We start from the raw sequence: 13684 nt of genomic DNA, 5'->3' as shown, positions 1-13684 counted from the left end.
ATATATATATATATATATATATATATATATATATATATATATATTAATTTTCTTTTTTAAATTACTACATATACTTTTAATAACCAACAATTATATGTAATTCTTCTTAAACAACTTTAATTGGGTAACAATTACCAATTATATAACTACATCTCAATTGAGTAAACTTACTCATGCCTTTTTAGCTTATAATAAGAAAGGGGACTATTGAAATTCTTCTATTCAATCACGAATCAAATTTACATTTAAATATACCAAATTAAATATATAAAAAGATTTATGCTATACGTAGAATTCACAAAAAATTGATAAATGTTTGTTGAATACAATATGTTTTTCAAAATCCTTGTTTAGCTTGTGAAAATGATTAGTAATAAATGTTTGAAAAATAATTTAGAAGACAATAATGATGGTGTAAATGGCACGTTTACATCGTAATAGGGTCCACTTGTATTATTATGGGGCAAAAAAAAATTCCCACCCAAGCCCGCCGACAACCGTTGGTTCTTTGTATATCCCAATTGATTATCGTATTTATTCTCTCAATTTCAAAACAAAATAAGTATTACACCGTATAATGTAATAAAATATTTTTAAATTTGAAATATTATTATCGTTGTTTTTATGCCTTCCTAAAGCTCACATCTTGTTTGCTTCTCTGGTGATTTGGAGCTATAATTTTAGGATTAAAATAACGTCGTGATTGTTTTATGCCACTTTTTTTAATGATGAAATGACTTGAGAGATCGTCATATTTGATTCAGTTTGTAAGTTGGATCCGTATACTCACGGGTTTGTCAATTGTACTTTGATCCCTTAAACAATGTTTCACTGTGTTTTATTGACAAATTCATAAGTACTATAAGCGTCCAACTTACAAACAAAGTCAAATATAAGAATCTTCTACGTCATTCCATCTTTTTAAATTTCTGTTCAATACTTATACAAGTACATTTTTCCCCTTTTTCCTTCCTCACAAAAATTGGAGGCAAAATATGTAAGTTGAAGTTAATTTATAATCAGATAAATTAAAATACACGTCAAGATCAATTAAAATGGAAATTTTTCATTTTAGTTTTAAGTAAATTGATTTAAGTAGTACTCATGATTCAATAGTATTACGTACAACTATGAGATTATATCAAACGGGTGGTTAATCATTATCACGAAGCTAATATCTCAACTAAATGTTTCTATTTTGATTAGTGAAATTGTTTAGTAACGTCATTACTTAATAATCTCTAAAAAAGAATAATAACACGCTCTTTTAATTTGCATGAAGGGATGTTTTCATATTTAATGTGAATAGTGAGGATGGTAACAGCCTAGCTAAGGGTGACAATGATGTTAACTACGACGGATCTAGAGGTTCGATTACATATGCATGTAAATTTAATATATTTACATAATCATGTATTTAAATATATTTTAAAAATTTATTAACTATCTATAAATATTTGATTATATCTAAATTATTATTATAATATTGGCTTAAAATAATTATAAATATTTATAAATCTCAAATTTAGAATCCACGTCCGTAAGGTATGTATAGATAAAATAATGTAGCCGACCAAGTGGGAAAATGGTGCATCAAGACCCCTACCCTTGGAAGGTTCATGTATAGGCCACGAGTCCAAAATTTATGTTATAAGAAATTAATGAATGAATCATGAATTAAATTGACAAATATAATTGATCAGAGAGAATTATATAAGAGTTTGTATGAAATGAATTTTGTCCGATTCATGTGATACATTTTTTAAGTTTTAAATTGCATATTACCTTTTTTATATTTTAAATAATTTTATTTTATTTTTATAATAAAATAATTTATAACAGTATAAATGAATAAATCACAAAAAATTTAGCAAGTATTGCTATATAGAATAAGAGTCTATAACCAAACAACTCATAAATGAGATATCTACTTGAGTTGTGTGTTTGTACTTAGTAGTTGAAGGTGTCAAACTCATTTTAATATTCTCTCCGTTTTAATTCATTTTTCTATAGTACATTTTTATGACATATTATTATTAAGGCTTAAGTCATCTGCGACCTTTAAAGTTGTCCTCATAATTTATTTAAACACCTTAACTAAGGTTTGTACCTATTGAATACCTATACCTCTTAAAATTGATACCTATTTGACATTTTTTTTATGATCAGCCAAAAATATGAAATGTGTGTACTACACTCGCTGTGACATGGCAGTGACATGACAAATTGACGAATTAAATGAAGATATGTGGCTTTGAGTCCAAAAATTTATTTTAAAAATGATTTTTTTTTTACTATTTTAGTCTATTTAATTAACTAAAAAATTTTATAAAGAATATTCTAAAAAACCCACCCATGGCAACCACTCCTTTTTCTCTCCGGTTAGATCCAAACGGCCAAACTAACATCCCCACACACGGTCCCTCCCTCAATCTATTTTTTAAACTATAATTTTCTTCTCTTCATCCAGTTTTGGTACAAGAATATGAATAATGTTTCACCGTATAATTATGAATTTCTATCACCATGACCGGAAAAAATGGTGTTATCTGAAATATTTTTTTGAATTTCATAATTGATATTTTATGAATTTGAAGAACTCTTCGTTTCTTTTAACTATCAATTTTAATTAATTGATGTGATTATTTATTGTTGGAAAAAATGGTGTCATGTGAAATATGTCGGGAACGAACCTTGTTGGAAAAAATAAAATTTCACCAGAAATTACAGTTCTTAAATTTGATTCAAAGATCTAACTAGATATCTGCATAATCGATTTTAATATATGATGATAAATTGTGGTAAATTTAAGAAAGAAGAAGGTAAAAAAATGATGAAAATACTATATTAAAAATCATTGATTGTTACAGTGTTTAAGATAAAAACGATGGTGGTAAGGGGAAGGAAGAGATGGCTAATGAAAAGAGAGAATAGAAGGGTGGATGGCAATAGGGGCGATGGCGGCAATGCCACCGAAAATGGATGGTGTTGGAAAAAAGTGATATGGCTAAACAAGAAAGAAGAAGAAAGATATTTTTTAAAAAAAATATTGGCTAAAAATATCCCCTTCACGCGCTCCTATGTATGTGTGTTCCACTCTCTTTGTCATGTCAGCGAAAAGCGTTCAATAGATACTCATTTTGAACAATAAAAGTGTTCAATAGGTACACGCTTTAGTTGAAGTGTTTAAATGAATTATGCGGACAACTTTAAGGGGATGCAGATGACTTAAGCCCATTATTAATGATGGAAAAGAAGAAAAGTTTTTTAAGCAACCATCCATGTGGTCAATTTGGAACATCATTTTCCTTGCATTATATTCCACCATATATACCCCACTAGCTAATGTTCACTTTTTCCCCTAATCAATAATTAACCTAAAATATTCTCTATAGTCTATTAATTAATCAAATGGATCCACATAAATTTTGCTTCTAATTATTCTTGGATTTGACAAATTAGCAGCCCCAAACAAGGTCAGCAAAAGGCTCAAGTACTAGAAAGTTCAATCAACAACTATTTGCTTGGAAATTATTGGCATTTACATGTGAATAATTATATATGTTGTCTTATGATTCTAAATTATTGATCATGGGATTAATTAAATTTTTTAAAAAATATGGTAACCAATCATTTTTGTCGTTTAACAAAAAAATTCTTTAGCTAATTTTATCTAACGGATGCATTATACATATAAATAACTTGCTTATTATGGGCTAGCTACTTGAACACCAAAATTTATAGTTCATTCTCACAATACATCATATGAGCCATGGTGGGAAAATGTGTCTTAATAGTTTCATAAATATTTTTTGTTTCTCACTCAGTATTTAATTCTTGTGTTAGAATTTAACTAAATCTAAAAAATCCACATACATTAGGAGATGAGAAGTCTCACATTGGTTGAGGGAGAGGGGGTGGGGTGGGGGGGGGACTGCTTCCAAACAAAAGCGACCTCAAAATACCTAACACATAAATCTAAAAAACTTTGAATGAGTACTTAACATTCCACTGTAATTTTATCAAATCATACTCTCTTTTTTTGGTTGAAATCAAATCATACTCTCACAAATTAGGTCATGTATACCTTTTACTACTAACAACTTTTTTAGGTACATGGAGTTGAACTCCTCTAGTTGTTTCTTTTGGACAATATTGGTAGAAAAAAGCAAGAAGCAACAAATATAGAAAAGCCCCCCACAAATGCCATTTTAATGTTGTTTTGCTGGTGTCACTTAAAAAATCTAAGTATATGCATATTCCCCACAAGAATTTCATATACTTTAACCTTATCATTATAATGTATATATATTCCAAAAGTAAAAAGGTATACTTTTTGGGCTCTGACACACACACAAACCTTCCTTGGAAAATTTCAATTATTTGTACTTGTAACTTGTCCTTGTTAACATCTTGTTTGAAGTTTGAGCTCTTTGATTATTCAAAGTACTTACACACAAGTTCATAATTTCCCTTTAAAAATTGGTTATTTCATCCGATGTGTGAGTTACACGTGGTGTACTAAATACAACTATATTTTTTAGATGATTCATGCTTCCCTAATAGAAGAGTGTGAAAATTCAAAAGGAATAGAAGGTTTGAAGGTGAGTGGGTGGGGTAGGGGGGTAAGACTTGGGGATGATGGAAAATATAGTAAACAAAGGATGTTTAACCAGAGTCGGAATCAAAATTTGAACTTTATTATGATTTTTAAATTTTAGTATAACAATATTAGGTGTTATTATTAAGTGAATTTTCTAAATTGATTGTTTTATATATATTTAAATTATTTTTAATACAAATAAAGAATTTAAATTAAATCTATTGAGTTTGATTGGATTCATAAATAACAATTTAGCACATATAATGAGTGGAATCAAAAAATTATACTACATAAAGAAGATTAAAATTATTATTTTTATGTATATATAGTAGACTGTTGAATTTCTTTAATTTCCTCGTATGTCTATTTTATATTTTAAACTTTCTTAACAAAAATTCTTACTCCGCTACCATTACTTCGGAGAAAATTAAAGTAGGTGTGGAAAATGAAAGGAAGGATATATATAGAGGAATCAAGTGTGAGTCATACATGTGTGTGTTGTTCATTGGTCGTTTTCACACATTTAGTGCCTTTCTAGTGTATAGATAGAAAAAAAACAGTAAAAAGGGCCCTTCTTTTTTGACATTTAAGGACTTTCATTTATTTAATTAGGTGTTGCTAGCTATATATCATGAGAATAGAGACTTTTCAATTTCCACAATACTCAAATAATTAAAATGCATTGTTAAGTTATATCAAATAACTTCATTACATGAAACACAAATGTTTCTTTTTTCATTTTTTAGTGTTGCTCGCTACACGATAACACGATTAATATAGATTTGCATCAAGAAAAGTAACTAAAGAAATAATTAAATCGCTTTATTTGGAAAATTAATAATACTCAATAATTGAACTCAAAATTTCTTACTTGTTGAGGGAGATATTTCAATTTCATATGACCCATACTTCTAGGGGGGGTGATTATTAAATTAAATTCGACAGTTGAGCAATTACTTTAGGGTGCATGGGAGCCACATTTAACATTTAATTCAGAAGATATAAGAGACCTTTTGAAGGAGTATTATTGTATTGCATATATTACAATATATATTATTATTAAATGTTGTAAAAAAAGTAATATGTACTTGATTATTTATTCTTAATTAATTTTTTTGAATTTGAGTTTTAGATATAAAGTTACTTTCGATAAGGAGCACTAGCTTTACCCTCGAAGTCGGATTTCCTAGAACAAATTTAAATTACCATGGCCTCGAAGTGATTATAAGAAAAAGAAAAAAAAGACAATTCGGTGCACTAGAGCTCCTGTTATGCGCAAGATCCAGAGAAGCGTCCGGCTATAAGGAGCTAATATACACAGTCATACCTTGTATTTCTGGTAGAAGAAAAATATAAAATCAAAAAGTTCCCCCTCCACACCCCCACCCACATGCACTTCACCTAACTTTCCACAACTGCTTAAAAAAGTTATTAAGCTAATTAATATAACAATAACAACATATAACATATCCAATATAATTTTACACGTAAATATAAAGAAGGTTAAGTTTACATAGATTTTACTTTTACTTTTATGAGATTGTTTCCAATAAATTGTCGGCTCAAGAAAAAGTATTTATCAAAACTAATTTTTAAAAATACAAGAATAAAAAGTCTTCCTGTTTTAAAAACATTTATTCTATGGCCACCAACTGCAAAGTGCTAAAAGTAATTAGGTGATAACTACATATCTATCCAAAAAGAGAGACAGAAATCAAATATATTTATATACATTAAATTTTGTGCACAAAAAGTTTTTACATTATCAAAGGATACTTACAGATATGCCTATATAAAAATTGAGATCTGTAAAAATTAAAAATAAAGGCAAATTATATGTTACAAAAAGTAAACATGACCAAAATAAAAACTTAATAGTGTATATAACTTAAACTATTTGTAATATCCATGTCTATGCTTTATCTAGGTTTTGTGATTTGATTGCTAATATATATACTAGCTTAAGTTTATCAAACTTGACTAAAAAAAAGGACATGTTAATTATTGGTGAAAAAAATGTACACGTAAAGAAGCGATCTGTATCAGAAGTTTCTTCATTTTTAGGAATATTTGAAACGCGAGACTTTGCTTAAGAATGAAGGATTCATCTCACCATGCGTCACTTGTGGCCTCTCCTTCTTATTGGTTGATGTTTACATGAAATTTCACCAAGGTTCCCATATGACATCCCTTCAATTAAAATGAGACAAGAGAATAAAGATGTTATGATGAGTAATTCAATAATAGATATATCTGAATAGTTAGAATTTTTTGTAATAATATTTTATCGTAATGGCCAAATATTTTGACAAATGATGTTATTATAAAGAGGTTTATTTATAATTAACTTCACGTAAAAAAAAAAGAATGAAAAAAAACTTACCACCATGTCTCATCGTACTCGCATTTCGATTTGTAATTATTTGTTCTACCATCCCACTCTGGCAAGCTAGTTGAATTCTTGAAATTCAAAATTAAATCATCACATGATAGATACAACTCTCTTTTGTAGCGACTATTGGTACCTTGATTTATTATTTTAGCTTCTATTCTCAAATCAATTAACAAGTTGTAACCTCTTCTCAAATCTCGAGCCATTTCATTAACCACAAGTCCTCCTATTTTCACCTGATTTGGATTTGGAATATTAGAATCGACATGAAACTTAGCGTTACTTTTTCTAGACACATTGAAAGGCGCGCTGAACGATGATTCGAGTAGTTGTAGATTGTACATCAAGCTAATTGATATGTACTCAAAACTAATTTCCACTTTCCTATTTGAATTCCTCACACTCACATCTACTTCCCAATCCACTGTTAACTTATTGGTGGGATTTGATATGTTGAAAGAATGTACAATAAATGATACAACCTCAAATGAAGGGTAATATGCGTAATTTTTCCAAATTCGAACTACGAAAAAAATACTGAAACTCAATATTAGAATGACGATAAGGCAAAAAAGGACACGACAAAAAGTTATAATTTTTCGTCGTGGAGGGGGTACGTTAGATAATTGGGGTTGCAAGATATTATTATTGTTGTTGTTGTCATTGTTATAGTAATTGGATTGGTAATTTGGGTAGTAATAATAGGGGTATTGATATGGATATTGATCATATGGTGGAGGATAGTGATAGGCAGGATTGGGATAAGGCGAGGCAAAATTACGATTCGATTGAGAAAATTGTTCAGGATAACCTAAAACAGGTTTTATTTCATCTTTTTTATCATCACCTGAAGAATCTGTCATGGTTATAATTCGTCCCCTTCCCCCCTTTCTTTTTGATAAAAGAAAGGGAGAGAGGACGATTTGTTTTTTTTCTCGGAGATTTTAGGAGAAGGGAGATTCAGAAATTCAAAGATATAAGTTAGAAAAAATACAAAGGCGAAATTTTTGGAATTAAAATGTGGAAGAGAGAACTCAAGTAAGAAATATTTTTTTGTCCATTTTAAAATATTGTCACTAAATTAATATATATAAAGCATTTTCTTCGGATCGAGATGAATATGAATTCTCAATATTGTGGGGACTATAGAAGTGCTTAAAAAATCCACTTGTTTTACACTTATATTACTCGTTTAGGACGCGCAATTGATTTAATATTTGACATTTAGATTTATCACGAATTTCAAATAAAAATAATTATAAATTTTACCATGTTCAAATTATTATTATTAATGGTCAATAAATGGAGAAAGGGGCATCGCCTTCAATTGGTGTGTAGTATATATGTACATAAAATAAATATACAGATCAAATTGAAATAATATAGTTCTACCTCTTTCAAATTCAGAACCTAATTCAAGAGATGAAAATTGTCTGAAATTATATACGGAATATAGATAATTTAATATGAATTGAAAAAAAGATCAATTGGGGTGGACCTTGTTTTGATATATTATGTTAAATAAATGAATATTGAGTATAATTTAACCCAAAAATTATTTCGAAGAGGTAAGAATTACCCGAAATTGTATAATATATCACTCGCAACAAGATAAACTACGTACTCGTTAAATGATACGCACAATGAAAATTGAAACAAGAAAAAAACATTTGCCTAACAATTAATATAATTAATTCTCGCACTATTATTAGCCTTCAATTTATAAACCTTTACTCGATCGTAGGAATAATGATGCAATTTTTCCTTTTTGAAACACAGGAAAATTATTAAGGGTCGTTTGGTATTGTGTGAGGGTAGAGACAAAATAAATTGATTTTTTCAACAAAAAAAAAATTGTAATTTGAAGTTGGAAGAGAGTTTTGGAAAATGTTTTCCTTAAGTTTTGAATGGAAGTTGAGTTGATTTGGAAAACATTTAACCCAACCAAAGATGAGAAAATTGGAAAACGGCATACCAAACACACCCTTAATCCTTCTATCAGACAACAAAAGATAGACGAGAAAAGAGGAAAACAAATGTCAAGAGAATATCCAAAAATAAATTATTTCAGAAACTCGATACAAAGTGATCGAAATGATTTTATTTGAATCAAGATATTGTTAGGACCGAAATAAACAGGTGTAATGCGGAAGCTAGCAAAGCAAACCTCGAAAGACCATGAGTAAGAAGACAAACGAGAAACACACCAAAAAGAGACAGATTTAACGTGGTTCGGTCAATCGACCTACGTCCACAAAGGAGATGAGCAATCCACTATAAATATGAGAGTACAAAATATAGAGAGAAACAACCTCAAACAATTCACTCGGAATACAAGGAGGTACACAAAACTCTCCCCCATAACCGCAACTCTCAAAACCCTAGGACTACATTGTGAATGCTAATTAAGTTAGAAGGAACAAACCTATATTTATAGAGTCCTAAACCTTTCATACAAGAAAAGGACTAGTCAAAATATTAAAACCTTTTCCTAAAAGGAAAACCTATTTATGGTAAGAAATCAGGGCAAATAAACCCTAACAGATATGACAATTACAACATTATAATAAAAATGCATTACACACTTCATTTGATCAACAATACAACTTGTTATAAACCATTTTGTTACATCTATTTAAGGTCCTTTCCAGGTTTTTCCTTCAAAAAACTCAGCTAGCATTCGTTCAAGATCTTCTGGAGTGTATCTGATATACTTCTGCGGATTTTTGCCACCCTCGATCATTGGCCTAATCACATAACATTAAGTTAACGTTCGAATGGATGAACAGAACAAGAAATGACATTGGATAGACGCAGGAGAGAAAAGATTAGGAGTTTGATCAGTTGTACTATATATTGATTTCCGAAGTAGTGTTAAGCAATTCAAGTCCCAAGGAAGCATTACCCGAAACGCTTGGCAAAAGACCTGTAGGCAGGCAATAGGACTTCAGCAACTGCTAGCCTTAAAGACTCGCGCAACTCACTGTCAGGAACTGTCCATTGAGATTGCCTCTGATGAATTTCCTCAAATAACATGTTGAACGTCTTAAACCTATCTTTCACCGTCGACCTTGAGATACCACTGTTGTTACTCACAACTTCACCAGTAAATGAAGAATTCCCACCTGGTGAAGCTCCTTGGACGGACAGAGTCTGCAGAATCTGCACCAGGCAGATTCTACTATAATGTTACTACTTTGTAAAACACAAATGTCAATCAAACTACAGAGATACCTTAGACCAAGAGATCCTCTTGTACTGATTTGCATGCTGCTGGACTACCCTTCTATGAATTTGAACCCAATCATCACCAAGCACGTCCTTTGCTTCGGACCTATACCATCATAGAACGAACGTGCAAAGATAAATTTTGTAGTACGTAAACTAAACAGCTCATTATCTCAAGTAACATTATCTTAACGTACCTGCGAACAGATCTTACAATATAGTGAATGTTATTCATCAGAAATAGTTGAGTCAATGCAGGATCTTTGTATTGCTTAGATTTCCCATCCAAGTTACTCTGAAGAGCTTGCAATATCCTTGTGGTTATAACTCCCAACTGGTCTTTGGAATTACCATCATCAGCATCTCCGAAAAGTTGCTTTAGAGTTGATTGATAGCTGTCCACAGTCAATAGATAATACTGAGATCGATATTGAAATGCTTTAAACAGAAAAAGAAATGAATGTAAAGTTCCACCAGATCAGATAGGCTAATTGTTTCCGGTAGACAAGGGAAGTGATGCAATACATATCAAGATCGAAAATCCATATCAAGAATGATCAGCCAGAGTGCAATATATAGAAACTCTCAATTTTCAACAAAAGAAGAATGTAAGATAAAGATCAGAGAGCATTGTGAAGACTTACTCAAATAAAAACTTAACATAATTAATCACATAACTAGTTAAAGGATGGACAGTTCCATCAAGAACAGCAGTCTTGGTGGCATCTTTTTCTACTGCTTCTTCAAAATCCACAAAGGTCTCTTGCGCTGTCTCAGCAAGACGATTAGTCAACACTTCAGCAGCTTCTCGCATTTCACTGCAATATTGGCTTCCAAAAATATTATCCATCTGTCACACCAACAAAATTCCCCTTCCACAGGGAAGGATAATGGATAGAAATACCAAAATTAGTACAAGTTAAAACAAAGATTTTCCAAAAGCAAAGATTAAGGAGACAGAGATATCTTCTCGGTCATTTCATCGTACCTCTGACTGAAGTTCTCTCATTATCTCATACATATCTAGAAGGACAAATAGCTTTTCAGGCGATCGTTTGCTTTTAGCAATGGCTTCTCCAAAGCTAAGCAACACCGCAACACTATTTCCAGTAACCTCTGCGAAACATTGATCTCTAAGACTATCCTGACCTTCAAAAATTTGATCAGAGACTTTCTTCTCTGCAGCAAATAAAAGCCTTACCTGTGTTAAAAGTGATGAATAGGTTATAACAAGGTGAATAAAAAGTAAGGTTCAAATCAAAATTGGATGATGAGACAGTGCTTACGGATATCCTCATGTAGTGAATCCAGTTTCCTATTTTCGCCTCTAAAACTTCCCACTGCATTTTCTGTACATCCTCTTTACCAAGTCTTTCCACACCTAGTTTTTTAAGACTCTGCTCCATGACTAACGAACGTATTTCACTGGATACAAACAGCATGTATGGGAAATGCAAATGACATGAGACATAATAGCATATCCGCGGAAAAAACTACTTTGTCATATAAAAGTTCATCATAGAAAATTAATCAAGAAAAAGATTCTGATCAACTTGAGCGCATCCTTCATTCCAAGCTTTATTTCTATCGTAATTGGAAGATCAGGATTTTTCCCTCCTGCAAATACTCCATTATTTAAGGAGCTAACTTAACTTACTTATAAATAGTATACAGCTGCTGTTGATGACCGGCCTGAATCATTTGCTGAGCCAAATCATGTAACAAGGGAAGTATTCTAGGTGGGATGAGATCCGGAGGGTGGTAAACAACTGTTTCTAAACTTCTTTGGTGCTCTTTTGCTCCAGCACCATCACCTTTACTATCTGATCCTGTAGATGGTCTCAGAGATTGGGGGAGGCAATCGAAAAGACGATCAGGTTCCACAGGTTTACTGCAATCAATAAGAGTTACCTTGAGTAGTGAACTTAAAAAGCTATAAAAGAGTTCTACTTTTACATGGATCAGGCAATGTTTATCTTAGAAGGTCTCAATATCACAATGTAAAACATATGAAGAAATTTTAAAAAAAGAAAAAAGTTGTATGCATTGGGAGAAAGAAATAAGTACTACTAGTATATTAAATTACAGACCTGTACAAGTTTAGAAGCTGACGAAACTCTTCTTCAAGCTTAAGAACAGACTTTGCGAGTAAACTGGAAATATGATTAATCATACCAATACTACTCTTAAGGCCTTTCGTACTGCTGAAAAATTTAACAATACTCCTTAGTTGATTAACTGCTTCCAGATAACTTTCCAAATCCTCATGTGGCCCTCGTAATATTTTGGCCTCCGTCTGTAAAGTCCAAAGAGAATTTAAGTTGTAATACTCACGTAAAGATATATGATCGAATGACTAATTGAAACAGAAGAAGTAATCCTCAAATGGAGTATTGTTTTACTTCCGTGTATGCATGTGTACAACAAACTAACTTTGAGTATTCGTAGTGCAATACTCAGCAAAATCCAGAGTGAATATGCAACGAAATTTCCAAAAACAGAGCACCAAAAGCAAAATGTTACAGAAGAAGTACCCAAAATAAGACGAACCTGGCGTGCGAGATCGAATTGACCTAATATCGATTCAGCTACCTTCAATGTCTTGTCAATATTCTCATGTGCTTTTCTAATTGAATGCGTCCTTATCTTTTTTTTCCATCAACGAAAAAAAGAAAAATTAATCATCAAATTAGATATACAAACAAATCACATTTATTCAAATCTACCAAAACATCACATACAGAGATAGATAAACTCAGACGATTACGCAAATACCTGAGTAGGACGCATTGCGGTTTCGAGGGCGGAGAGGCGGTGATCAAAGGAACCGAGAATGGAGATCATATTATCAGTAATTGTTTGGCTTTTCTGCATCGATTCGTTCATAAATTCTGATCTCTCTTTCAAATTCTCCATTACCACTGCGTAAGACGCCATTGTTATCTATTTTCGTTAGCTTCTCCAACGAAAAAATGGAAACCAAATGTTAGATAACAGATTTTACAGAGAAACGAAATGGAAACTGTATGGCTATGAAAAAATATTTGCGACAAATTATTAGTTTCGTGTCCAAATATTTACTAGATCCGAATGTATTTAAGTTAATAATCTATATTTTTATCTATATATATATTAATAAAGCTGAAAATGAACACGCTGATATGGCATATCTCATTGGCCTCTATTACTATTTATCCTTTTTCTCTATTTTCTTATTTTCTTTCTTCAAATTTTCAAAAATAAAAATTATTTCTTTCATTATTATTTGTGTTGATTACATTATAATGGGTCATTAAAATGGCCAGAATTGAATTGTTTATTGCATTTTTTGGTTCATTTCTATTGTCTGCTTAAAGGATAATTAAAGATCTCATCAAGCTCAATTAAATATGGCAAACAAATGCAGTAACAATCCCTTCATTAGCATAATTATGCACTTAATGCTCATTTATATGAAATTA

At 31.1% G+C, this 13684-nt stretch overlaps 2 protein-coding genes across 2 annotated transcripts; both read right to left on the bottom strand.

Moving 5' to 3' along the window:
• Positions 1 to 6721: 6721 nt before the first annotated feature.
• On the bottom strand, positions 6722 to 7922 carry LOC125864596 (uncharacterized). Its single transcript, XM_049544618.1, has 2 exons — positions 6987 to 7922; positions 6722 to 6793 (listed from the first exon to the last, which is right to left on the bottom strand). The coding sequence occupies exons 1-2, from the start codon at positions 7856 to 7858 to the stop codon at positions 6769 to 6771; spliced, it is 897 nt and encodes a 298-aa protein (XP_049400575.1). The 5' UTR covers positions 7859 to 7922; the 3' UTR covers positions 6722 to 6768.
• A 1694-nt stretch (positions 7923 to 9616) lies between these two features.
• Positions 9617 to 13199, bottom strand: LOC125864586 (exocyst complex component EXO70A1-like). Its single transcript, XM_049544608.1, has 11 exons — positions 12999 to 13199; positions 12774 to 12869; positions 12314 to 12519; positions 11881 to 12114; positions 11510 to 11648; positions 11212 to 11424; positions 10868 to 11073; positions 10421 to 10618; positions 10230 to 10329; positions 9901 to 10157; positions 9617 to 9742 (listed from the first exon to the last, which is right to left on the bottom strand). Exons 1-11 carry the CDS (start codon positions 13158 to 13160, stop codon positions 9631 to 9633), a joined length of 1923 nt encoding a protein of 640 aa, XP_049400565.1. The 5' UTR covers positions 13161 to 13199; the 3' UTR covers positions 9617 to 9630.
• Between the last annotated feature and the right edge of the window lie 485 nt (positions 13200 to 13684).

This window comes from Solanum stenotomum, chromosome 5, assembly GCF_019186545.1.
Source record: "Solanum stenotomum isolate F172 chromosome 5, ASM1918654v1, whole genome shotgun sequence".
Lineage (NCBI taxonomy): Eukaryota > Viridiplantae > Streptophyta > Magnoliopsida > Solanales > Solanaceae > Solanum > Solanum stenotomum.
The sequence above is the reverse complement of the archived record's forward strand: the minus strand, read 5'-3'. Positions and strand labels throughout refer to the sequence as shown.

What these genes read in the sequence shown, in the direction of transcription:
- LOC125864596 (XM_049544618.1), bottom strand. Translation starts at nt 7,858, where the DNA reads ATGACAGATTCTTCAGGTGATGATAAAAAAGATGAAATAAAACCTGTT. An exon ending in GAGTACGATGAGACATGGTG is followed by an intron (nt 6,794 to 6,986) that starts GTAAGTTTTTTT and finishes TTTTAATTGAAG; the next exon opens with GGATGTCATATGGGAACCTT.
- LOC125864586 (XM_049544608.1), bottom strand. Translation starts at nt 13,160, where the DNA reads ATGGCGTCTTACGCAGTGGTAATGGAGAATTTGAAAGAGAGATCAGAA. An exon ending in TGAGAGAACTTCAGTCAGAG is followed by an intron (nt 11,074 to 11,211) that starts GTACGATGAAAT and finishes TTGGTGTGACAG; the next exon opens with ATGGATAATATTTTTGGAAG. An exon ending in TCTTTTGCCAAGCGTTTCGG is followed by an intron (nt 9,743 to 9,900) that starts GTAATGCTTCCT and finishes TTATGTGATTAG; the next exon opens with GCCAATGATCGAGGGTGGCA.